Raw genomic sequence first — 27065 nt, 5'->3', positions numbered from 1 at the left:
ATTTGTTTGTTTTCCCAGCTGTCTGGACTCCCAGACACAAAATGTCTGGGAATAATGACACAAAAACTATATTATTTAAATTACTGCTTGACCAACACACAAGTGTATTGCTAGCTCGCTCTTACATCTAGTATTAACCCATTTCCAGTATTTTATATTTTTTATCATGGTGCTCATGGCCTACCAGCAAGGTTTCAGCAAGTCTGCCTCTGGCAGCAGCTCCATGGCTTCTCTGGGCTCTGCCCTTCTTTCTCCCAGCATTCAGTTTAGTTTTCCCCACATAGCTCTGTTCTACCCTATCAGGATAAGCCAGTTTCTTTATTAACCAATGGTATTCACAGAATACAGAGGGGAGCCCCACATCAGGAGGATTTGAGACAAGGCGGGGAAGGTGAAAATGACATGATTATTTTAAAATCTCAAAGAATTATAATCATAATAATTTTAAATTTTTGGATATGAGATAAAGCAAAGAGTCTTGGTGCTCCAGTAGCAATTAGCCAACCGTTCTAACAATAATCAAGCACAAATGTCATTGTACTTGTACATAGCAACTAAATAAGCATTTCAGGGTTTTTTTATTAAAATTGTAGTGTTCTCCATCAGGTGCTCTATTACCTAGGTTTGAAAGGACTTAAAGCTGTTTATTCATGCATTGTTGTTCTGCAATTGGCATTGTTAGACTCACAAATTGGGGGTTATTTTAGAAAAATTCTTCTGTCTCACTGAGTAGAACAAAGAGTGAAGCATATGGCAACAACCTCTTCATAAACAATACAAGATAGGTAAGCTAGATCACAGTGAGCATTAATAGTAAAAATAAATGAGCAGGCATATTTTACAGTACACAGATTCTATTTGTGAGCTGGAGTTCATTCAAGATCAGATGATCTTCCTACAGCTCGCTGTTTTTCTCCTGCTATTGCACAGATAGAGGAAATCCCACAGCATGGAAATCCCACTCTAGGTCTGTGTTTTTCAAATCTGCTAAAATGTTAATGAATCACTTGAAGCTCTTGTCAGAAGGCAGATTTAGATTCACGCTTAACTTTCAATATTTGTTTTTACTTAGAAAAAAGTTGTGTGTGGTAGAAATAAAAAATTGTAAATACTTATTTATACACCAGCTTATGTGCATTATAGGTATTTTAGGTAGACAGTTCATAGTATGATTCCTTATGACTTTTTCAGGCATCTCATTGTTATTTTACCCTCCTTCTGAATTCATCTCGCTCCCCATTCCCTGATTAGAGCCTCCTCTTCTTTCCCATTTCCCCCATCAGAACTTTTGTGCCATTTTCCCCTCTCTGTTGTTCATCCCAGCCCAGGAATTGTCCCATTTTACTTTCCTGGTTTCTGCGGTTACTACAGGATATGTACTCACATCTAAAGATTTGGTGCTCATAACCTCAAACGAGAGAGAACTTGTGACATTTGTGTTTCAGACACCGGGTTGCTTCACTCGGTATGGTCTTTTCCAGTTCCAATCATTTACCTAAAGTTTTCATGGTCTCATTTTCATTATTCATTCATCAGTTGAATGACATTGGGCTGTTTCCATTTTAAAGTTATTGTGAATAAGCAAAAATGAACATGACTGAACAAGTACCTGAGGAGTAAGATGTCCAGCCCTTTAGGCATATGCCAAGGCATGGTATAACTGGGTCATAAGGTGGATTTATTTTTAGCTTTCTGAGAATTCTCTACACGAGTTTCAGAGTGGCTGGACCAATCTACAATTCACAAACAGTGGACAAGAGTGCCCTTTCTCCCATGGCCTCTCTATCATTTATTCTCAGGTGTTTTCTTGATCTATGCCATTCTGACTGTGGTAAAATGAAATCTCAAAGTTGTTTGGATTTTCATTTCTCTGATTGCTAGGGTGGTGAGGTATTTCTTATCCTTTATCCTATATCCTATATCTTTTATCTTTATCCTTTATCCTATATTATCATCCTATGGGGTGGTAGGCTGAAGAACTTTGGGTGACTGTTGAAGCAGCAAGATGTCTCTGTTAATTCTAGAGTTTTGGAAGTTGCTTACAGTGCACTTCCTGTTTGCTTGGGTAATATTATGTTGGAGTACAAAAGAGTTCCACAATAGCCCAGAATGGAGTATAACAAAGGCTTATTTATCTGAGGATAAACTCGCAAAAAGAGTAGTGATCCACAGTCCTCTGTGTGCACTGGGAACTGGAACTGAATCCAGCAGCCAAGAGGCCTGCACACACTTTTTGTCTGCATTTATAGTATATTAGATCATGCCCCAAGTGGGTGGTATCTTAAAGGCTATTGGCTAAAGGAGTTCCCACAACAATACTATATCCTTCTGGGGTCTTAGATGGAGTTGAAGATAGGCAGTTATAGCTATAGTTTTCTTTAGTTATGATAAAAGATAAATTATAAAACTTTAGACTCACAAAGAAAGGTTTTAACTACAATTCTTGCTTGATACCTGTTTTGTAATTTTACTATGTTAAAGTTAAAACCTTCCTTTTTATTTAGACATAAAAGGGTAGATGTGGGATTGCCCTCTGTATGCTATGAATTTGTTTTATTACCACTGTTTAATAAAGAAGTTGCTTTGGCCTATAGCAGGGCAGAATAGAGATAGGCAGGGAAACTAAACTGAATATAAGGAGAAAAATGGCAGAATCAGGCAGACACCATGTAGTTTCTAAAGAAAGATGCCAGAACCTTACTGATATGTCATACCCTAGAGGCAATACACAGATTAATAAATAGAAATGGGTTAATTTAAGATGTAAGAGCTACCTAGGTTAATTTAAGATGTAAGAGCTACCTAGGAATATGCCTAAGCTGTTGGCCAAACAGTGTTGTAATTAATATAGTTTTGGGTCTGGGTGGCCAGGAAAGGAACACACAGTCTCTGTTTATACTTATCCTTTTTATTTATTTCATATCCTATATCCTTTATCCTATATCTTTCTTCTTTTGAAAAATTCTTTGTTAATGTCCCAGGCCCATTATTAAATGGGTCATTTGGTTTTTTGTCTATTTAAGTACTTTATATATTTTAGTATTGATCTTCTGTAAGATACATAGCTGTCAAAACTTCTCTCCAACTCTGTGGGCTTCCTCTTCACCACATTGATTGTCCCAGCATGATTTCCCTCTTGTTGAGCATGTCTCAAGTCCAATTATACAATTTCTGCTTACCACCGAGGCATGAGTGACCCATGACCTTAGGATTATCATGTCATGCTAATCCTTGTTGTGGTTCAAAGGCATCATAACTGGGTAGAACTGTTGGTTGCTTTCCTCCTTTGGAAGCTTTTGTGGTGATTTCTGGTACCATGAAAGCTAGTGCTCAGGAAGGAAGCTTTCAGGTCAAATCTATCTCAAGGCCCTGGGGTCCACATTTCAGAAGAACATGTGGTGTCTCTAGCGATTGGGCTTACCTTCCACCACCTCTGCAAGACAACCAAGGGCAGTAGAAATTGCCTGTGTTTTGGGAATCTCTTGGACAATCCTGACCAGCAACTCAAAAGAGGGCTTCTATGCCTGGTTTGAGAAGGCAGTTATTAGATGGTCTTTGATTCTCAAGGGAGCATTGCAGCCTAGATGAGAAAATTTCCATTTAAATTATATATGAATATTTATGCACTGACTTACTTACATGTATTAAATGTACTTTTAAGTAGATAGCAAATGAGATAGGCTTCATTCACTCCCTGAAAAGTTTATAGACCACCCTGCTTTATTTTCTAAGCCCTAGTTAGAGAAGCCACTGTGAACGCCTCTAGATTTTCCTTTTAGCAATTACTGCAATGATACTTTACCTCTATTGAGGTTGGATCCAAAGGCAAGTCCTCTGCTCAGCAACACTTTTGTGCATTTTAGTAGAAACCCCTTACCTTAAAGAATCTCCATTCTACAATACTAGTTAAAGAAAAAAAGTCAATTTGAGAGGGAGTGGAGATGCATAGGAGCTGTTGGAGGGGGAGAGAGAGTGGTGGAAATGATATAAGTACAGTATTCATAAGTTAAATTCTTAAAAAAAAAAAAGACGTGAAACTGAAAGCTTAAATAAAATGCCCATATATATGGAATCATTGTCAGAGGAAAAAACAATGATGTTTCAGCAATATTCCCTACTGGGGTAAAATAAATGAAGGATATATAAGGTCTCTTTGTATTTCTATTTTAAATACACATGTGCCTTATTTTATATCAAAATAAAATTTTAAATTAAAAGTTAAATATTTAAAAATAAAATCAATTCTTAAATTTTTGTCAAATTTAACTGCAAAAAGCAAACTTTAACTCATTCAGAACACGCATATATAGAATGAGTAGTGGTGTTGGTATTATCAGAAAAGCAAATTGAAAGTCGATTAAAGCAAAATAAATACTTCTTACCTATAGACTTACTTGAAATAATTTTCCAGATTAGAGCTGGAGATCAGAATGGGTAAGCTGTAACTAAAGAAAGATAGATTGAGGTCTGTGTTTTCACTGAGTCTGGATGCCCTGTTCTCAGTCTGGCATTATACACTTTCTATCCGGCACAAGATTTCTCTTGAGACAGCCTTCCCCTTGTCCACTCATGGCTTCCAATGTGCCTTAAGCCAAGAGATCTTTTCATGCTCCCCCTGGTCTTACTCCGTTCTTGTCTATCTCAACCAGACTCTAACTTTACTTGGCCTCCTCAACTTCTGACTCTTGTGTGAATCTCAGAAAAGCCACCCCTCATAAAGCTTCCCGAAAATTCAGATGACCTTTGAGCACTATGAAATGCACCAGAATGCACTGGGGAATGTTGTTAGTCATTTTGCAAAAAGGGATAAAAAATAAATCTGAAATTATTTATGTATTCCTTGGCTTTTCAGTTGCTATGTAATTCTCATTTTCTTTTCAAATTTGGTTCTAGGGAGAAAATCCACTATATTCGGACAGAGGGTAACCATGGGCTTGAGAAATTGTCCTGTGATGCAGATCTGGTCATTTTGCTGAGGTAAGGGGTTGCACATGAGACCTTGGGAAGCTACCATAGAGGATGGGTGGGGAGGTTGGAAAAGCGTTTGGCACCCTAAAAAGGATGAGAACCAAACACTTTCCATTTGTTCTAGATCTTAGAAGTAGAGCTTCTGTCCTTGATTGACAGTCTTGATGGCCCTTGCTGTGCATCCTTATCTCTGGATGCACAGCCAGACAGAGCACTGGGGCTGTAAAGTTCTTGATGGAGACTTTGTGGTGAGGCTAATAAAGATTCAAGAACCGGAGAATTTGCAAGTGGGAATTCTAACTGTTCTTCTACAATCTGTGCATGCTTTCTCATGGGACAGACAACTAACTTTCCTCTTTTTAACCTTCGTAGTCTATTTGAAGAAGAGATCATGTCCTATGTCCCCCTGCAATCTGCCTTCCACCCTGGGTATAGCTTCTCTCCCCGCTGTTCACCCTGCTCCTCACCTCAGAACTCCCCAGGTAACTTGGAATTCTGGCCTTAGATGAGCACATCTAAGTGCTCATGTGTGTTTTCATCAACTGAAAGGGAATTCAAGATAGGTGTGTGTGTGTGTGTGTGTGTGTGTGTGTGTGTTCTCTTCTGTGTTTCTGTGTGTGTTCTCTCTTCATCCCGTTCAGTTTTCTAATCAACAATACACTCTAAATTAGGTGTTGACAAACTTCTGGCTGTTTTTATGATTTCCCCAAGCTACAATGGGACTTGTTTATGTTTCTAGATGGTTGAGAAAGGAAATGAGAGAGAGTTGAATTAGTTGACCCAAGCAAGCCTCAAGCTTATGACTATCTTGTTCTAGGTCCCAGATGCTGAGATTACAGGGGTGTTCCATCATGCCCACGTGAAGCATTAAAATCAAACCTTATTATTTCTAAGTAATGATTCTAGGAATCTTCCCACGCTTGTTCATGTGAGAACGAGCACGGGTGGTCAGGGGTAGGGCAGAGTGTATGTGTGGTGAGTCCAGACCAAGGCCACAATGACGTTCTGGGACACACAGGAGAGAACTCAGGATGCACCGAGGATCCATTTGGTTTTGAATTAACTTTTGGTAGCTGTGTGTTCATAAAACCTCTCCACAGCTTCCATATTCAGTTACACAGTTTATTAAATGTTGATCTAATATGAACCCCTAAATGCTTGAGTCCTCGTGTCTAAGCATGTTTCTTTTCTTCCGGCATCAGCGTCAATGTAGAGGCATGGAAAATGCACATGCCGAGGGCCTCTTGCCTCATGCTGCCTCCAGTCTTCTCACGGCAGCTTACAAGAAAACTTGTATTTTGTTCATTTTATGTTAATACTCTCAGATTACCCCAGTACTAAGCAAGTCAAGGTGATTTCCATGGAGGTGCTTTTAATAGAAACACGACTTAAATAATTCCAGAGGAAGATAAAAAGCATTCCCATCAGAATCCATTTTTTATTTTCCTATTTTACTTCAGTTTAACATAGAAGTAACTGAGAGTGGCGACAATGATAGTGACTCCTTAGATGCCCTCAAAGGCTAGGATCCTGCTTCAGGGGGCACTGCCCCTGCTCTCGCTCTGCACACTTGTTCTTGGACAAGAAAGAGGACCATGGACTGTCTGCTTCTCTCTGCAGGTTTACAGAGAGCCAGCGCCAGAGCCCCTTCACCATACAGAAGGGATTTTGAAGCTAAGCTACGCAATTTCTACCGAAAACTGGAAGCCAAAGGATTTGGTCAGGGCCCGGGTAAAATTAAGTGAGTACCTAGTATTTGGTCCTAAATTAAAGGAATAGCTTTCTTATCTAGTCACTGTTTGCATCATTGAATATTATATATACCAATATGGTAACACTTAACGGCCTGAAAGAAATAGGAAAATTAGAAAGTTGGAAGAGAAAAAGACAAAGTGCTCAGGTATTTGGGAGAAAGGAAAAAGACAGGAAAGGGGAGGAAAAATAAAAAAGAACTATAAATATAAGACAAACAGGTACATGGCATCAACAATAGATCTTTACAGAAAACAAAGACCCTTAAACTGAGATAAAATGCTCTATTTCCATTCATGTAAGAGTAATTGAACCAGGCAGTGGTAGTACATGCCTTTAATCCCGGCACTCGGGAGGCAGAAGCAGATGGATCTTTGTTAGTTTAAGGCTAGCCTGTTCTACAGAGCATGTTCCAGGACAGCCAGGACTATTATATAAAGAAATCTTGTCTTGGAAAACCATTAATAATAATAATCGAGGCAAATTTTAATTCATTTCTCAGATTTGTGAATGCTTAGCAACTTCGCAAGGAAGACCAAGTAGAATAGGTGTTACCTGAACCCTGGGTTTGTTATTTTAGCTGAAAAGCTGAGCTCAAACTTAAAATCCTAATTGAAGACAACTACTAACCTAAGAGACAGGGTACCAACTGACAGAAAAACATTTTTAAGTGCAGTTGAGAATGTCCAAAGATAAGCATCCATATGTTCATATATTCTTTATGTGCCAGTAATTTGAATGTGTCAGACTCAGTACCAGACTAATAGAACCTCTCTCTTGTTCACTGCTCTCTCATTAGAGAAGCCAATGAGTGAAGCCATAGCAGTAAACACCCATGGCTCACATACAACAGGGCTCGGCACCCACTCCAATGCTTTCGTTCACCAGTACCTTTCATTCTCAGGCTCATTATCCGCCGAGACCACTTGCTGGAGGGAACCTTCAACCAGGTGATGGCATACTCCCGGAAGGAGCTCCAGCGGAACAAGCTCTACATCACCTTTGTTGGAGAGGAGGGGTGAGGCCCCAGGAGCTTCATACAGTGTAGGGAAATCAAATCCCAGGAGTGAGGGGTAATTTCTCTCAGGAAAGAACAGAGTAGCTATAAACACTTGCCTAAAGTGACTCAGAGCCTATCTTATCAGTAAGCTTTTCTCTTCCCAGGCATTGTCAAGCCTTGCTCTTTAAAGAAAACAAGAAAGAAAAGAAAAAAAAGGGTTATTGCCATGTCCCAGAGTCTGAGATCCCATGACCAAAGTATAGTACAAATTAAAATTCTGAAACACTGAATATTTGCTTTGTAGGTGGAGTAAAACCCTGAGGGGAGAGGGAACCTCTTCCTTCTAAAATGGATATATCAAATTATATACCAAAGTTATATCAAATTATATACCAAAGTTTTTGTGTGCTTTTTGTGACTTTATGAATCACCTAAGTGTGTAATGTAACTACCTAACAGGCAAGTGAAGATGCACTTATAAGGTTTTATGCATACACACACAAACATACACACAACACATACACACATGCACACACGAAAACATATACTTTTGCAGGAAATTTTTCCTATGCTCCACAATAAGGCCTTGTTTGTAATGGGCCAGCAGTGTGTTTTGTCCTATAGATACTTAATGACTGAAAGGGGGAAGTTTGAAGACAACTATCACAAGAGTTTATTCATAAACATTTGTTTAAAAATATCCCAAACCATGGCCAGGCAGTGGCAGCCCACACCTTTAATCCCAGCATGTGGAAGGCAGTGGCAGGTGGATCTCTGTGAGTTCAAGACCAGCCTGGTCTACAGAGCAAGTTCCAGAACAGCCAGGACTACATAAAGAAACCTTGTCTCAAGAAACAAACAAACAAAAACAACAACAACAAAACAATTACTACACTTTCATTTCCTACTCTACATTGATACCTCCACTTGGAGTTCGTTATAAAGAGGAGAGACTGCTCTCTTCTTCTTGGGCCCCATACCTGAAAGACCTTGCTAGGATCTGGATAAGAAACTCTCACAAAGGTGAACTTCCTGGACCTGTGTTTCCTTTGCAGCCTGGACTACAGTGGCCCTTCTCGAGAGTTCTTCTTCCTTTTGTCTCAGGAGCTCTTCAACCCTTACTATGGACTCTTTGAGTATTCCGCAAATGACACTTATACGGTGCAGATCAGCCCCATGTCGGCGTTTGTAGAAAACTATCTCGAGTGGTAAGCTCCCTAATCTTGACTCTCTTGTGTTTAAAAATTGATCTCTTTCTTAGTCAAAAGTTGGCGGCATTTCTCTCCAGTAACTGATATGGAGCAGTTAGCCAGGAATGGTTCGGTCATAAGAGTAAATAACAGCTACAGAGAACATAAGATAAATCACCAGAGGCATTGATGTTATAACAACTGCCAATTGGTATAAGATAACCTAATTGTCTACTTAAAATACTCCTAGAAGGCATAGATTTCAAAAATTAAGAATGTCAGTGAAATCACAGATGTGCCGCTGAATATCAGTGAAATCACAGATGTGCCGCTGAATGCTTCTCAGAGCTATTCGCGGTTTTAAAATGCTCTTACCTTGAGCCAGTATGCCTTTAGCACTGGATTTGTATCTTATGGTAAATAAAACTCCTGGGTCAGATGACCTCTATGCATCCTTCGGATTTGAAAATTTGGTGTTGTTTTCATTGGCTTCTAATAAGGAATTCTATTACCAATCATGGATATGTGTGCAAAGCTCAGGATCTGCCAGTTCTGGACAGCTCTGTGGACTCGGTCCCTCACGTGTTGTTTTTGAAGCCTCAGAAATCCACACAGAACTCTAGTCAGAGACAGTTAGTTCCCTGCTGCATCACTCCAGGCCTGATTTGAAAATCTCACTGGGTTCGGGAGGTCCTTTTTGAGTTCTGCAGATGGCTAACTCCGCGCCTTTCTGAAGAAGCTAATCTATACTGTTGTTGAAAGAATTTATTGAGAATTCCTACATGTGTTTGTTACTTTTCCCACTGTTGTGAGAAAACGCCAGGAAAAACTAGAAAGAAGGGGGATTTCTGCTCACAGTTTGAGGATGCAGCCCATCACAGGGAACATGGTGCAAGAGTGTGAGGCATTTGATCACATTGCTCTGCAGTCAGGGAGCAGAGAGAGATGGATGCTTATCCTCTGCTTGTTTCCCCTCTCTAGTTAAGTCCAGCATCCCCCACATAGAACAATCACACTCAGCTTGTGTCTTCCCATCTCATTTAAATCTCTCTAGAAATGCCCTATAGACAAGCTCAGAAGTCTGTCTCCCAGATGATTCCAAACCCCATCAAGCTAACCCTCAGGATTAGCCATCACAAGTCTACTCCTTGTCAACTTAACACCCAAACATGACACTTTTATGTTTCTAATATATTTTTATTTACAATTTGGTCATAAAATATATTTTTATTTTATCTTCTTCTTGGTATTTTTTTCTGGTTTTCTTTTCTCAAAAATAGATTTTTTTCATACAATATATTCTGATTATGGTTTCCCTTCCCCAACCCCTCTGAGATCCTGCTCACCTCCCCTCCCATCAAATCCACACTCCTTTTATCTCTCATCAGAAAACAAACAAGCACCTAAAGAATAACAATAGAATAAGATAAATCAAGAACAAACCAGAAAAGGACAAAACAAATAAACAGAAGAAAAAGGGCCAAAGAAGCACAAAAAACACATAGACACAGAGATACCCAAGTTGATATACAAAGGAATCACATAAAAACACAAACCCAGAGGCCGTACTATATATATGCAAAGGACCTATAAGGTTTTAAAAAGAGAAAAATACCCTCACAAAACATTATGAGACAAAGAACCTCCAAAGATACCAATGAGTTCATTTTGTGTTAGTCATCTAGTGTTGGTCATGGGTTCTGCCCTTAAGAGTAGTTTGTATCCCTTATGAGACTCCATTGGAGAGAAATAACTTTTTATTTTTGAGTGATTATCAATTGAAGAGATCTTCTGCATTACAGATGTTGTCTTGTGTCTACTTTTTCTCTTAGCACTAGGACTCCATCTAGTGCAGACCCATGCAGGCCCATGCTCACTGCCACCATCTCCATACCTTGTATTGTTACAGCTCTACTGTGTACAGAGGGCTGTGTTCCAGTGGTGTTCTTACAGTCTTTCTACCTTCTCTCCCACAGTATTCCCTAAGTCCTTGGAGGGAGGGATTTGATGGAGACATTCCATTTTGAACTGCATGTCTCAACGGCTCCCACTCCCTGAACCTTATCCAGCTATGAACCTCTGTGTTAGTTCCTATCTACTATCATCAAGCATCTCTGATGATAGCTGAGAAGAATGTTGTTAAGAGTCATGTTATGGCTATGTTCAAACAACCCAGCCTATTGCCAAGGCTTTTGGTTGCTCTCCACAAACCGACAGGAAAGTCCTAATGATGAAGATAGCACTTACACAACTCATTGAGCATGGAAAAGTCTAGCTGGTACTACCTAAAGCCTTCACCCCTATGGACTAGTGTTCATGGTACTCTGCAGGATACCAAAGAAGAAAGGTAAACACCAACCCAGCTACAAACTCTGAGCTCTACAGTGATGATAAGATGCACTAGCTCAATAGTGACACAGCACTTGTAAGGAGAAGGAGTAACCAACCAATATCTGATCGGACTTAAGGCCCACAACATGATACAGAACCCATACCTGACACTGCTCAAGTGGCCATAAAATATATTTTGATCATGTTGTGCATGATGGGTTCCATCACATGGAATGGGACTTAAATCCAATCAAAAGGGGTTATTTACCCCCTTATCATGATGTACCATTATGACATCAATATATATTGCAGGCAGGTTGCTGTTGTAGGTCTCAGGGTTTATAGCTGCATGATGCTAATGATTGCTTTTATCCTCTGGCAGCATGGAAAGTAGTTCCAGTACCACGAATGCTAGTCAATAGGAGTGAAGCCTCTAGTTGGGCACTGGCCCAGTTTCTCCACATTCAATGGCATAAGTAGGTAGTGTCTTCAACCATAGGCTCTTACCATCAAGATGTAGAGGGGTAACTAATAACCTTGACGATATCCTGTGACATTTGTCGGGGGTTGTGGGACCAATGACTCAAGGGATATAATTTATTCCTGGTACTGGAGGTTTTACTTACTGGAATGAGATGTCTACTGGAGGCATTTCCTCCCTATTGTATAATGACTTCACATAAATTAGTTTGAGAAATATATATATATATTTTAGAAAGCTTCTTCGGTAGTAGGTTTCAATACAGCTTGTGAAAAGACCTTAATGTCAGCTGTGCCTCCCCATAATCCCTCCTTTATATTGTCTTCCCATCATCCTCTGCCTTTAATCCTGCTATTCTAGTTTCACCTCTATCTCTTTATAACATATATTCTATTTCCTCTTCCTTGGAAGATTCCCACTTACTCCCTGACCCCTTACCAGCTACCTAACTTCTATAGTAATTCTAATGGAAACACACAAATCTAAAACTTAAGAGGGAAAAAAATGAAATATTTGTCTTTGGGGATTTGGGTTATCTTAGTTCCAATTATTTATCTGAAAAATTCATTTTTTCCTATCCTTTTACTTTGATTTTTTCACTTTTTTCATTTTTTAAATTGAAATAGAATTATATCACATTTCTTCTCCCTTTTCTCCCTCTAGTCCCTCCCAGTTAACCACCCTGAAGCTCTTCCCATGCCCTAACACTCTCAAGTTGACAGTCTCTTTTTCTTTGATTAGTATTGCTACATACATATACATATGTATGCATGTATTGGCACAAATACATATGAATACAACCTACTGAATCCATTTTTGTTGTTTGTGCATACTTTCAGGTTGACCACGATGCATTGGACAACAAATAAGGAAGATCATCCCTAGAAGCTAATCTCCTTTGTTCTTTGTCTAGGGATGGGAGCCCATGAAATTTTCCCCTTTCCATGTTAGCACGTTCATTGATATTATCATTGCTCTGGTATTGTTTATGCCGTCATTTCTAGGAGAGAATGTTTCCAGTCAGACTTCCTGGCATTCTGGCTTTTACAATCTTTCCTCCCTTCTCTTGATGTTCCTTGAGCCATAAATTCAGAAGTTCTAATAAGATGTATCATTGAGACTGGGTGCCCCATGATCTATTGTTCTCAGCATTCTGTCTAGTTTTCTTTTTCTATGATTATCTCCATTTTGGGGGAAAAAAAAAGACTTCTTTGATGGAGAAAGTTGTGGCGACACTTATCTGTGGGTATAAGAATGAGATTTAGAACATAGTAAAGAATGATGCTAGGGGGCTGGAGAGATGGCTCAGTGGTTAAGAGCATTGCCTGCTCTTCCAAAGGTCCTGAGTTCAATTCCCAGCAACCACATGGTGGTTCACAACCATCTGTAATGAGGTCTGGTGCCCTCTTCTGGCCTGCAGACATACACACAGACAGAATATTGTATACATAATAAATAAATAAATAAATAAAAAAGAATGATGCTAGACTAGCAAAGGGGCAGTAATCTTGCTAAGGTCTGTGATTTCAGTAGCCCTGGAAAGCTGCCTAGTTCTACAGGCACCTGATATGAAGTCTATCTCATTTCCTGCCCTAGTTCCAGTGGCCTCTGTGTACCTTGGAAGATTAATCTGATAAAAACAGTTCCCTAGGGATTGTTTTCTAGCCAAGAACTCCTGCAGTTGTGGAAGTGTCTAATTCCTAATGAATTTGTCTCACATGTTAGAAGCTTCTAACATGTGAAGCTTCATGTTGGTGTATTACTCCTAAGTACCTTTCCTATTGTCCCAGCACAAAAGTCAGGGCTTCTTAATTGTACTAATCTCTTTAATAATTACAGATGCTTTCTCTGGAAACTCCTTGTAAGCAACTTTAAATTCACTTATCCTCCTTCCTCAACAAGCTGAGCAGTCTTTATAACTTTCTACATTTCTTGCTGTTTACTCTCATTGTAATCCTTAATAAAAAAGCAGTCAACAGTAACTATGGCACAGCCTAAAGACAAGCTGTCTTAAAATTTCCTCTACCAAACAAATCCATCATTTGTTTTGAATTCAGACTCATACAAGTTCTCAAGGTGAAGTGAGAAAAATCTCTTCTCTCTAAGATGAGTAGTAGGAGGAATACATGTACCAATGATTACAATACACTCTTTTAAATGCTAAGTTGTGCACACATATTTGTTAGCCTGATATGTAGATGATAGAAGATAGATAGATAGATAGATAGATAGATAGATAGATAGATAGATAGATAGATAGACAGTAAATATATAGATGGATAGATAGATAGATAGATAGATAGATAGATAGATAAATTGTGTACAAGTGCTCCTCTACTTACAATAGGATTATGCTCCCATCATCACTTTAATATATTATAAGTCAAAGAGTCAAAAAGGCATACATTACACCTACTCTACCAGATACCATAATATAGCAATAGCATACCTTGTACTAGATTGCTTGTTTCTCTTGATGATCACATGGTGGGAGCTGCACTCGCTGAGTCTTCAGAGCATCAAGATAAAATGTCCTATGACACTTTAATAAAGTCAAAAAGTAGTAAGTCGAACTACCATACATTGAGCAACATCTATATGCCACCAAAATATCTTATTTGACACAAACTTAGATGTGGCAGGACAGAGTCATTTCTATGAATCTTAAATATAGAAGTGACTGTGAAGTTCTTGAAGTTGGGTTAGAGGAGGAGATAAGATAGTTATGCCCTGGAGATTTGTGGCTTTAGAAAGTAAACATTGCCACATTGTGGAAAATAAATTTGAGAATTAAGACTTCAGAACGAGCAGCTCTGAAGCACCTGATAAACCAAAGTCATGATTGAGAGGCAGCATCAAGGACAGAAAGACTCTGATTCCAGGCAAATAAAGTTGGAAATGAGTATTCTTGATATCACCAAACAAACACAGTGACCAAACAGACAGTAACTCAGCAAGGCAATCTCTTTTTGAGAAAACAGGGTTCACAGAACCCAAACCAGGCTAGCAAACAAGTGTGGTCCAAATGTACTCTGTATTTTATTCCTAATGAAGGTGATGAGTGACGACTTTGACCTCATCCCACTTGGGAGAACTCAAGCTCAGTCTGGCTAATTGTTGCAAAGTGGGAGAAGAAGGACCCTTACTGAGCTAACTGTCTTTGATGAAAAAAAAAATGTTTCTCACATGTTTTACACCACGAGAGAAGTAGTAGAAATGACTACCGAGATGAGAGAGAATTTAAAATGTGGAATAGAGTCAACGTTTCCAACTGTACAATTTGATTGACTGATATTATTAACTCTGATAATAGTTATGTGGTGAAGAAAAGGAGAACAATGAAGAACACAATAAAGGAGGAGGGAGAGAAGGAGGAGGTGAGAAGCAGGAGAAGAAGCAGAGAAGAAATTTAAAATAAAATATTAAAGTCACTTTAACTTTTCATAATTTAAGTTTAAATGTACAGAATGTATAGTTTCCTTCATTAATCCCTCCATCATAGCCAAATGATCACATTTGTTTGCAGAATTGCTAGTAGCTTGGCTAGAAAAACTTTGAGGAGCATCAAGACAGACAGATTCCTTTATATGCTCTAAGCCCATCATTAGCCTGTAGAGACATTGGCATATATTATGTAACAGATTTTCCATGAGAAGACGAGGCACTCATATATCTACTCATCCTAGGAAGGGAGCCATGGCAGACAAAGATTGCACAAATGATCAACTTTGTGAACCAATGGGTTTTTATTGAGATGACTAACGAGAGCTACTACTAAGGTAGTTACTCCTCCATCAGTCACTCCACTGTGGCACCGATGGACATCCTTCGCCAGGCAGATCTTTATTGCAGCTCACAGGGCTCATCACTGATGAGTGATAACTGCTTTTCTCTTCTGGTAGGATGCATAGCACCTTCCAGCACTCAGAGCTAGTCAGTAGGAATGAGGCTTCCAGGTTAGTACAACCTTAGTTTCTCCATCATCTATGACCTAAATATATGGTGTCTTCAGCAATAGGGCCTTACCATCAAGTTCTCAAAGGTAGTCAAGAGCAAATGGCAATTGCTTATAATATTTGGGAGTCTAAAGGACCTCACTAGCTAACAACTGAAATAAAGATAACTTAATCCTGATACTGAACTTTTTAATGTGCTAACCTGTGGTATGTATTAAAGGCATTATTGCCCCATTATAAGGTAACTCTATTTAAGTTCCGTGTGTGTGTGTGTGTGTGTGTGTGTGTGTGTGTTTATATTTTAAGGAATTCTTACAGTATTAATTTTTCCTGTGATATTTTCAAAAGATCGCTGGAGTTAATTATGCCTCCCAGTTTAATATGACCTTTTTTACCCTGCCCTTCCATAACCCACTGGAGTTTAACCCTTCCTATTCCATTATTCACTTTTCCTCTTTATATCACTATTAAGTATTCCCTCCCTTGAAAGCCTCCCCTTCCTATAATCCTTATGAATTTCTTGTCCTCTATGTGCATTTCAAATTAGATGCACTTATCTAAAAATTCAAATCTAATATTCACAAATAAGAGAATATGTGATATCTGTCTTCCTGGTTCTGGGTTATCTTACTCAGCATGATGATATCCAGTTCCATACATTTACATGTGAATTTCATAATTTTTCTTAATAGCTAAATAATACTCTCTTGTGTAAATACACCATTTGTATCATTATTTGTCCATCAGTTGATGGACATCTAGATTCTTTCCATTTATTAGCTATTGTGAATAGAGCAGCAATGAGCATGGATGAGCAGGTATCTCTATAGTAGGATACAGAGTAATTTGGATGTATGCCTATGAGTGATACAGCTGGATCATGAGATAGACCTATGTCTAGCTTTCTGGGGGACTCTTTAACTCCCTACAGCAATAGTGGTTTGGTCATCATGAACTGCCTTAGTTAGTGTTTGTCTCAAAATGCTCTCATTTATCCATTATTTTTTTTCTTTTTTGATTTTTCAAGACAGGGTTTCTCTGTGTGGCTTTTGGACCCTATCTTGGAACTCTGTAGACCAAGCTGGCTTTGAACTCACAGAGATACGACTGCCATTGCCTCCCAAGTGCTGGGATTAAAGATGTGTGCCACCACCACCCGGCTTCTTTCTCCAATAATTTTAACAGCTAGCTTTGCTGGATATAATGCAGTCTTGGTTTGAAATTCTTTATATTCAGAACTTATAATGTATCATTACATGCAGTACTGAATTTGGGAGCATCTGGTTATATATCTGATGCTATTCTGATGTTTCTACCCTGGTAAGTGAGTTATTTTTTCTGTTGAGACTTTGTATTTTTTTGCATCTTTACTATAATATAAATAGGCTCTTCTCTGGTCGTATCATTTTGTTATTCTAAATATCGACTGTATTTCAATGATCATTTATTTCTTTAGACTTGAATTTTCTCCTCCCATAGTTTTATCAGTTAAATTTTGTGTCTTGTAGTATTTATCACAACTCATTCCTCTATCCTTCAAATTCTTAATTATTTTCTTCTGACTATATCCTAGAGTTCATGAATATTGTGAGCATACTCACTTATTTTCCTGCTGCTGGTATCTAGATGCAGTATTCCATCTTTGTCTCCATCTCTGATATTCTTTCTTCTGCTGGAGCATGTCTATTGAAGATCTTTCCCCTGTTTTTTATTTGACTCACTTGGGGTTTCTCATTTCCAACATCTCCTTCTATGCTTTTTTTAAAATTTAGATTCCCTGGAGGAGCAGAGGATCTGGGAGAGATTGGGAAGGAGGCTGGGAAGAGAGGAGAAAGTGGGGGTCTGCAACTAGGGTACATTGTATGAGAGAAGAATGAATAGATAAAGATAGATAGATAGATAGATAGATAGATAGATAGATAGATAGAGAGAGAGAGAGAGAGAGAGAGAGAGAGAGAGAGAGAGATAGAGAGATAGAGAGATAGGTAGATTAGGTTTCCTGGCTGAATTTCTCTACCACTTAGCTGACCTTTGACCCTTTCTTTATACAAAACTTCTTCATTTTAACTGGCTTTCTCCTCTGTGTTCCTGGATTCCCCTCTAGATCCTAGACTGAGTTCATTGGTCATTTTTGCTAACAAACTTTGAAGATCGTCATGTGGAATTTCACCATTTCCACTATCTTTGAAATCAGTTGTTAAAATGTTATTTCTTAGAGTGATCATGTTGCCTTGCCTTTAATGTTCCTAGTTACTATATTAGAATCTTTTGGATTGGATATCTCTTCCAGTTTTATTTGGGAAGTTTCTTAACGAGTAGTACACCCATGAGGGTTCAACTTTGGGTAAAACCACTCAAGAAGAAAAAAACAGACTTTTGTGATAACAACATTACCATGCATGTAATATATAGAAATATACCTATAATAAAGCAAGACCCATTGTTATACCATTAATTGCCATAAAGAAGAAAATGTCAATTAATGAAGGGTTAAGCAAATGTTGAAGTAGTAAATGAAGGGAAAGACAGGGAGGAGCTAAAAACACAGAGAAGAAACAAGTTCAATTGAGTGAAATGAAAACTGCCAAGAGACATGGAGAAGAATGGTGTGAGGGGGAAGAGGGAAAAAGCAAGATATTAGGAAAAAACGGAAGATTAAAAAAGAAATACTGAGAAAAAGATTGCCATATAATGAAAAATGTTAGCAAAATTAGATGAATGTAAGAAAATGATTATAAAATCAAAGCATAAAATATCTTTTACAGAAAAATACAGTCAAAATATTACTAAACTTGCAGTAGTAAGAAAAGGGAGAAACTTGAAGGACCGAAAATAAAAATAGGAAAAAAATTGTTCAATAATAAAAATTTGTGGAGCAAAATGTGGCAAAAGCATGAAGAAGAACAAAAATAAAATACGATAACGTGTGAAGTCATCAAAAAATAAACATTCAAAATCAAAAATATGAAGTCAAACTACTACTATAAAATGTGGAGGAAGAGGAAAACCAGCCTACAGCTCACAGTCCCAGAGAACCTAGACAACAATGAGGACCCTAAGACAGACATATGTGGATCTAATCTAATGTGGAAGTAGGAGAAAACCACCCTACAATTCACAACCCAGAGAACCTAGACACCAATGAGGACCCTAAGACAGACATGCATGGATCTAATCTACATGGGAAGTAGAAAAAGACAAGATCTCCTGAGTAAATTGGGAGCATGGGGACTATGGGAGAGGGTTGAAGGGAAGGGGAGAGACAGGGAGGGGAGCAGAGAAAACTGTAGACCTCAATGAAATCAATAAAAAAAAAAGGAAAAAAAAGATGTGGAAGAAGGAACATAAGGGGCATACACACAACAAAAGAAGTGTTGAGGCGGCCTCTTTCTGGCTCCTAGAAAGTTGAAGTCTGACAGATATATGCAGGGAGGGGATGTCAGCTGTACTGATACATTCTTGTCTTCCTGAAGATTTATGCTTCTGCAAAGCCTGTAGTAGACACATGTCCAATACCCATAAGGGCTGATTTTACTTTGTTTTTCCTTCTCTGTGCATCTCAAGTTACCGCTGAAGACATGTCCTCTGTAGTCTGTATGGATGGTCTCTCTCATCTGAGTCTCCCAAGTATTACCTGAGTGGCTAGTGTGCTAGTCAGTAAGTGTCTCTTACGTGTGTTGGGAATATTAGAAGTTATCATGTTACCGATGATGAAGAGGAGGGGAGAGGCAGGGAGATGTGGCTGTGTACGTCAAGTAGTCGGCTGAAATTCTAGAGTTGGTTTAATTCTACCAGGGAACTTCATGGAACATATACGGCTCTAGAGTTTGATCTAACTGCTGACCTCAGGTTCCAGGCTATCAAACTCCAGAGTTATTCCCAGCCAATGAACTCTGTTCTCAAGCACTGAGGACAGATCTTCCTTTCTCTGTAACTTTAGACATTGGGAACAGATCTTCCCTTTTCTGTAACTTCAGTTCTTGGGCCACGCTTCCAGCAGCTTTCAGTTTTTGAACTGGCATCTGGCCTTCTCTCATTCCACAACTGTCTTCAGAGATTCTTCTCATCCTGAGGGTGTGGCAGATTAAGCACCTTCCTGAATTGTGGTTGTTTTTGTTCATGGTCATCAGACCCCAGGGTAGCTTGGTTTTAAGTACTAGGCTCCTTCTGGAGGAGGGGTGCTGTGAACTGCTGTCCTTTAGACATGACTTCTCCATTACACATACAAACTCACAGCAGCTCTGGTTAGCTGCCCAAGACGTGAATAAAATAAACTGACCAGAAATTCCGGCATGGAGATGGGATGTATTCCTAAGGCCTCACCCCGAGCTGAGGATCTGTTGGTGGTTGATGATGGCAATGGGAAGAAGCTCACTTTTCTAGAAAGTGTTGCCCCTGGCAGTATGCCCAGGAGGCCAGTGCATGACCCCACAACCATGCGCATATGGACTTGGTGGTTGTGTGTGTGTGTGTGTCAATAATTAATAAAAAAAAAAAGATGCCATGTATTTGAAATAAAGCTGGGGGGGGGTTATGTGGAAGAGTTTGGAGGGAGGAGAAAGGGAAGGAGGAAATGATACAATTATACTAAAGTCCTCTTATTTTTTTTAATTGGTATCCTCTTTTGAGATTATGAGTTAGAAGATGAGATAGCCTACAAGGAGGAAGTATGGGGCACCTATGATTAAGGTGCACTGTATACGTTTATGAATTTCAAAGTATAAAAATAAAATAAAGTAGTTTAACAACAACACGAAGATGGAAATGAGCCACAGTCCCCTGGTGAACTCTCCTCTGGGGCTGACCTGGTCCACCAGAAAAGCTGCTGGGTCGAGAGCCGCAAGTGGACTTGAGGCTTGTCTTAGAGTAAAGATGTCAGTATCATCTCACCATAGTGAAGATGCTTTTCTTGGCTCCCTTCCCTTCGGCGCATCTCTTCTCTGCCCCTCTGTCCTCCTCAGTTGTCTACTCTCCTTCTGTGAGTTTCTAAAGGTCTTCCTTGTTTTCTCTGAGTCCACATTTTTCTTCTTCTGATACTCTTCCTTTTTCATTCACACCCTGATAGTTCCTAGTTCTCTGTCTTACCTGGAATTCAGTGGGCAGAGTTTTCTTTAGCTTTGAGCAGGAAAGGCCATGTTGGACTTTGGGTAACCTTGACAAAGCAGTTGTGCTGGATTCCTTGCTTTTTGTTTTCTTAACCTGTTCCTGTGCCTTGTGGCATATGGATTAACCCAAAACTCGTGAGTGTTACGTTTCCTGTGTTCATCGTTTTAGCAAAGAATAGTCAATTCAAGGAGCTCTTGAATGAAGTGGGTCCTCACCTTACACAAAATGTCAACAGCAAATAAATGCAGTGGCTCCTGCCTGTATGTCACTGTCATGTTTCTAAGGCAGGAGCTCCAAGAAACCAAGGTACTCCCTGCCTCCACATGCCTGTGAAGCTCCAACAGAGTGGGTGTGGCTGCTGTTGCCCTCTTGACTTCTCAATCCATGGAAGTTCATCATGGATTCACATGGGCTATGATTCACCATCGCCTGTATAGGATTCATAAGTACACAGAACTAATGGTTACAGGGTTTGTCATCGTGGGCACAGCCTTGCTTGTCAAAGCAGGTATTGTCCCTTGACTCAGGACTCGCTTGGGCAAAGGAAGGAAATGGACATCGATTCACCTCTATTTCTTCATTCTAGAAACATAAATAAGCATGAATACAAACCATTAAATGTGCACGGTAAATACTGGTAAGAAACGCCAGATTGTCACTTGGAATTGAAGCATCGCTTGTGAGGGCAGGAGGAGGTTTATTGGAACTGCTTGGTTTTACTTATTTCCTGTTGTGCCTTCATGTCCTTCGTTGACGTTTGTTTCTTGTCCTTGTTTGCTTTGTCTGATTGCATTCTGAAAAACATGGTCCTTGAAAGAAAGCAGCTTTGCCTTATAGTATTGTTTCTTCCTTTCTTGAATTGATTTCCTAGTTTCATTTCTGTCGCTGTGATAAAATATCGTGACAAAAACAGCTTAGGGAATAAAAGCTTTGCTTGGCTTGTATTTCTAGGTTACAATCCATTATTGCAGGGGAATCAAGGTGGCAGGACGTTAGACAGCTAGCTGTATTACATCCACACTCAAGAGCAGGGAGAAAGGAATTAACTGCTTAAATACTCAGGTACTTCCCCAAACTCTTATAAAGTCCAAAATTCCAATCCAGAAAGTAGTGCTGCCTACTTTAGGCTATATCTTCCACATTAATTAAGGCAATCAAGATAATCCCCATAGGTTAACCTGATCTAGAAGGTCTCTCATTGATACTCACATTGATATGCAAGTGATTCTAGGTTGTGTCAAATTAACAATTAGTCTAACCATAACAGTCAGGGTCTCACCAAGCAGCCCACTTTGGCCTTGAACCCATGATTTCCCTCCTTAGTGTCCCCAGTGCTGGGATTGCAGGCATGTGTCACCTCATCAGGTTTATCATCTGTGGTTTTAAAATCCTCTCAATGTCAGTGATAAGTGTGAATGTCACTTGGGGATGTCTCACTCACATTCTCTATTAATGTGTTTATATGTTACATACTCTTACTATGTGCTGTCATTGCCATTTTTCTTCCCTGGGTTATTAGAGGGCCCCTGCAATTTAGGAGGACATTTATAGGTACTTTGTATTTACATTATTTTTATTTCTGATTTATTCTTCTTAATCATCTTCACCTGTATGGTCATGTCACCAATATGATGTTACAAACACCATTGCTGAAGGGCCAGGGCAGATGCATGAACACCTGGTAAAGAAGTTGCCTCAAAACCACGCACACTGTCTTCAGAGTTTGCAAATACTGTAGTATCTTCAGGAATACAAACACAAAAATCAGCTGCAAAATCAGCTCCTGACAAATTCTAAGGATTCAAACCCATTTGGAAGAGTCACTTGACTGGGCAGGAGGACTACTGTAACCCCACTAGGGCCTAGACACTCCTAAGCCATAGTGGTGGCTAGATCCTTTGATATGCCGCCTACCTCCTCTGGAGCCATGGTTAGGTGAAAACCTAATTAGAAAGAAAACAGGTATAGCACAGTTTTGCAAAAAGAGCAAAGCCTTCATAGCAAGTAAGCCACAGGATGATAGACCAGGCAGACAGGAAACTTCATACAGCAGCCAAATCATGAGGGCAAGCTACAGGTAGCCTTGCAACTCAGTCAAGCAGTTCTCCAGAAAAATGTCTAGAAAACAAGTTACTTCAACAAAGATTGAAATCAGTAAGGGCCTTTATATCTGTGGGTGACAGGGTCTACACGACCGGTTCTTCCTAGCAATCACATTATTCTTTGATTGTGTAAGCTGGTAATATTGAATAACAATGGCCGGTCAGGTTCCCTGTCATCACATTGTGATTGCGTGGAACTGTCTCCCACTGTCTTTGAATACTAACTGCCATCTGTGATTGATAGTCAAGCTTCCACCTCCCAGCATGGAGTGACATTATAAAATATCTAAACAAACAAGGACACATTGTTCAGAGAGACAGGTTTCTGTTTTCATGGATCTAGGTTCTCTTTGGATCTAACTTGGGTTTTATATTTCAGATTCCTCAATTTCCCTTCCTTAGCATTTCCTCTTCTTAAATAAATAAAAGTAGTCTGATCTTGGAACACAGAAGGTTTTGTTTAGGACATCCAAACCACACAACCATTGTTTATGGTAAAGAATATGAAGAAGAATTGATGTTTCCTTATATCATCAATGGGCAGATTCATTGAGCTGTTTAAGATGAATACTATACAGAACTCACTGAATTGGGTGAAGGGATGCCCAGTGGTCCAACACAGGTTTTAGGACATGTGATGCCCTTGGTTCAACCTCGATTCCCATAAATAAAGCTTCAATAAAAATACAAATTTTAAAAAAAGTACAAATTAAGATAACTTAGTAATGTAAATTCCTGCTGACTCTTACACTTCCCTGCCTTATCTGTGTTGCAGGTTCAGATTTAGCGGTCGTATCCTGGGACTGGCTCTGATCCATCAGTATCTCCTGGATGCTTTTTTCACAAGGCCCTTCTACAAGGGACTCCTGAAGCTGTAAGTGTCCTGTAGGATGATTCTGCCCAGGCTTTCTGCAAGATGACAGCGCTGACCTCCCTTATGTTTCTGCCCTTTTGGCCAGTTTGGCTCCAACCATTTCTAATAAGTTTCCATCTATTTCTTGTTCTGAGTGCATATACATTTTCCATACCTTTTAGTGTAATAAAATGGCATTGGGAGACTTTATGTAGTTGTAAGAAATTACTCTATTAACTAAATTGTATAATGGACATTAGTTCATTTATATAGCAATGGCAACATTGTGAACATTGTTGAGTAGAACTGACTTGTTTTTTAGTTACCTATGAGTCAATAATTATTTCAATTTTATGACTGAAACTTTAGTAGTTTCTTTTCAAAGGGAAACTATTAAATAAGTTAAAACTATTGAATTACTGCTTCATCAATGTATTCAGAATTATCAAGTAATTATGAAACCTATTGTGCTTTATTAAAAAATAAGCATAATCATGTTTAGAATGAGGTCTGGAAGACCTTCGCTCACTCATTTTCTTGCTGCCTCTGACTCTCCCAGGCCCTGTGATTTGAGTGACCTAGAATATTTAGATGAGGAATTCCACCAGAGTCTGCAGTGGATGAAGGACAATAACATCACAGATATTCTCGACCTCACCTTCACCGTTAATGAAGAAGTTTTTGGACAGGTTTGTGTAATGTGGACTTGGAAAAGACATTTTGCTGTTTACTATGGTTAAAGCTAAAAAAACAAAGCTTAGCCATCTTAGAAGGTTTTAAGTGCACACTGCAGCGCTCTTAAGTGCATTCCCATCGTTTGGCATCCAATCTCTAGAATTTCTTGCAAAACTGAAACTCTACCAAATAAACTATACCCTTTAATTCCTCCCACCCCCTAGCTCATGGGAAATAGCAGATAATTTCTTTTTTGTAATTTTGACTCTAGATAGTTCAAACAAGGATCTGTTTCTGTCATCCTAGTGGTTATTGTGAGCAATGTTGCTAATGACATTAGTGACCAGAGATCTGGTTTGCCCCTACTGCCGGTCCTTTTGTATTGCATGTACTCATATATGCAATTTTAGGTATAGGAGTATTGACTCATACGTTAATGGGATTTTATTTTTAAATTAAATAACAGGAGTCTCACTGGTTCAAACCAATGTCCTCTGCAAGAGCAGCAAGTGCTTTCACCTACCGAGCCCCCTCCCCAGCCCCAGGACTTCTTTTTTGAGCAGCACTGCCAGGGGCTCTTCCTTCCTTCCATCACTTTGATGGTTCTACAATATGATATGGCTCTACCCTATGCAGGCGTTTTGAAAATCAAATGTAACCATGGATCAGAAAACAATCCAAATATACCATAAGATACAAGGTATTTCTGTATCTTCAAAACTACGTAATAGTTCTTTTACTTCGTCCACTTAGTCCTCCAGTATGCATAGGTCTCAAGACTACATAGCAAGAAATTTTCCATGTATTTGCTGCAAGAATTTACTAACATAATATTAACTCTGTTGGCCAAGTGGGTAGGAGACTCTCCAGTCATTTAAATCTCAGACTAAGTCATAAAACACAAATAAAGAACACTGCTAACAGCAAAGGATAGGTTAATGATATCTAAACTGATAAAACATTTCTGAGATATATTTTCCTGAGAAAAAGACAATGAATAACAGAGTATATGCTGTATATGTATGTGTTATGTGTATATTTATGTGTGTGTGTTAGCTTAGAAAAACATATGGAGTATATCTTTATACCTCTAGTACATGAAAGGCAGCAGACAGATCCTAGCTCCCGGTTGATGAGTTTGTCTTATGCCGAATGGAGACTGCTCTGCTCCTTCGTGTTCTGCTTCCTAGCAGTGTTTGCAGCCGGCTTGGAAAAACAAACCTTTCTACCTGCTTCCGCTTTTCTTCCTCTCATTGGGCGCTCTGGGAAGGGCTTGCCGTGTAACATCCGCAATCTGCTGCTCTAATTGAGGTTCAGAGGCATCAAATACCCGGCCATAGTGTTGAGACTGTAGCTCTTCTAAGATGTTTAAAAAATGGGGTTCCCACAACGAAAACTCTCCTGGTGACTTCCAGGGAAAGAAAAGGGCCTTTTTGTGCTGTCGTCCTAACCAAAAATGTCTCCTCGGGAGACAAGCTGACTGATAGGCATAACGACCCTCCCGTTTCCTTGCAAGGTAACAGAGAGAGAGCTGAAGTCCGGAGGCGCCAACACGCAGGTGACTGAGAAGAACAAAAAGGAGTACATTGAGAGGATGGTGAAGTGGCGGGTGGAGCGCGGTGTCGTGCAGCAGACCGAGGCCTTGGTGAGAGGCTTCTACGAGGTAAGACCCCAGGTGTCCTAGGGCAGTGGGCCACAGGGCTCTGCTGTGGAACCTGTGCCTCTCCTGGAGCTCAGTGAGGAGCAAAACCTCAATAGCTCGAAACAGAGAGAAAGAAGCAAGAGAGGCAAGGTTTACGATCTCACGCTCAGACGGGGGTGGAATGTGTAGCTGGGCCGGACGGATGGAGAGCCAGACTTCTTCATGAATGCAAGCCCTGTCAGAAGTTCAATATTCTCAGTGAATTGTCATTGGTTTGGCCCTGTTGTACCAGGTGAGGAAGCATCCAGTGTTTCCTAGGCAGCTATGCGGATATGGCGATTCCTTCAGTCCACTGAAGCAAAGCAAAGCAGAAGCACCAGGGAGCACTAGCCTCTCCCGCTGGGTGTCCGTTCTTCTACAGGCTTGCTGCCTGTCATGTCGTCAGGCTAAGCAGGAAATTGAGAAGACAGACAGCTGCTAGACTTCCCATGCCCCAAAACGGTGTCATTATACTTCAATTTAGAAATTCAGTTTAGAAGTTTCTTTTCTAATTCAGTGTCCGCCACTTGTTGGTCCAAAGCGGGCAGCACTGAAGGCAATCCGCTGAGCCTGGCGGACCTGGCCGAAGATGGAAAGCCGTACCCAATAGGGCTGCCCAGTCCTTAGCAGGGAGGGCAAGGAACGGGGGGAAAGAGGGAAAGGAAGGGAGCTGCAAGAAATGCATGACAATTTCATGAGAAAGACATGCAAGCTTACTTGAAAAGGTAAATATGACTTCAGAAAATCAAGTCGGGATTGTTAGTGAAATCAGGAAGAGTCTGAAATGGTAAGAAGTGTTGGATTTCCCCTCTGTTCCCAGCCCACAAAGGACTGTGTTCTAAAATGCTAGTCGGTGACTACCACTGGGGCTTCTGTAAGTAAAAAGCAGAGACTAGGCATCTTCTAAGGACCAGGAATCCGTTTCCCACAATCTTAAAGACAGGCAAGTCCAAGATCAAGATGCTGGCAG

The 27065-nt window shown here is 39.7% G+C and overlaps 1 protein-coding gene across 4 annotated transcripts in view; it reads left to right on the top strand.

The window, feature by feature from the left end:
• The window catches only part of Hecw1 (HECT, C2 and WW domain containing E3 ubiquitin protein ligase 1), a 268078-nt gene that overhangs the window by 229879 nt on the left and 11134 nt on the right, over positions 1-27065 (top strand). For all 4 annotated transcript variants that reach the window (XM_087896436.1, XM_087896437.1, XM_087896434.1 and 1 more), the window contains 8 exons: positions 4894-4977; positions 5341-5450; positions 6589-6709; positions 7625-7738; positions 8776-8928; positions 23662-23760; positions 24299-24428; positions 25931-26077. In XM_087896436.1, coding sequence (XP_087752562.1) covers positions 4894-4977; positions 5341-5450; positions 6589-6709; positions 7625-7738; positions 8776-8928; positions 23662-23760; positions 24299-24428; positions 25931-26077 — 958 coding nt within the window. The remainder of the gene's footprint in view (positions 1-4893; positions 4978-5340; positions 5451-6588; positions 6710-7624; positions 7739-8775; positions 8929-23661; positions 23761-24298; positions 24429-25930; positions 26078-27065) is intronic.

This window comes from Myodes glareolus, chromosome 14 (assembly GCF_982192425.1).
Source record: "Myodes glareolus chromosome 14, mMyoGla1.1, whole genome shotgun sequence".
Lineage (NCBI taxonomy): Eukaryota > Metazoa > Chordata > Mammalia > Rodentia > Cricetidae > Myodes > Myodes glareolus.
This window is presented reverse-complemented; position numbering and strand designations above follow the sequence as displayed.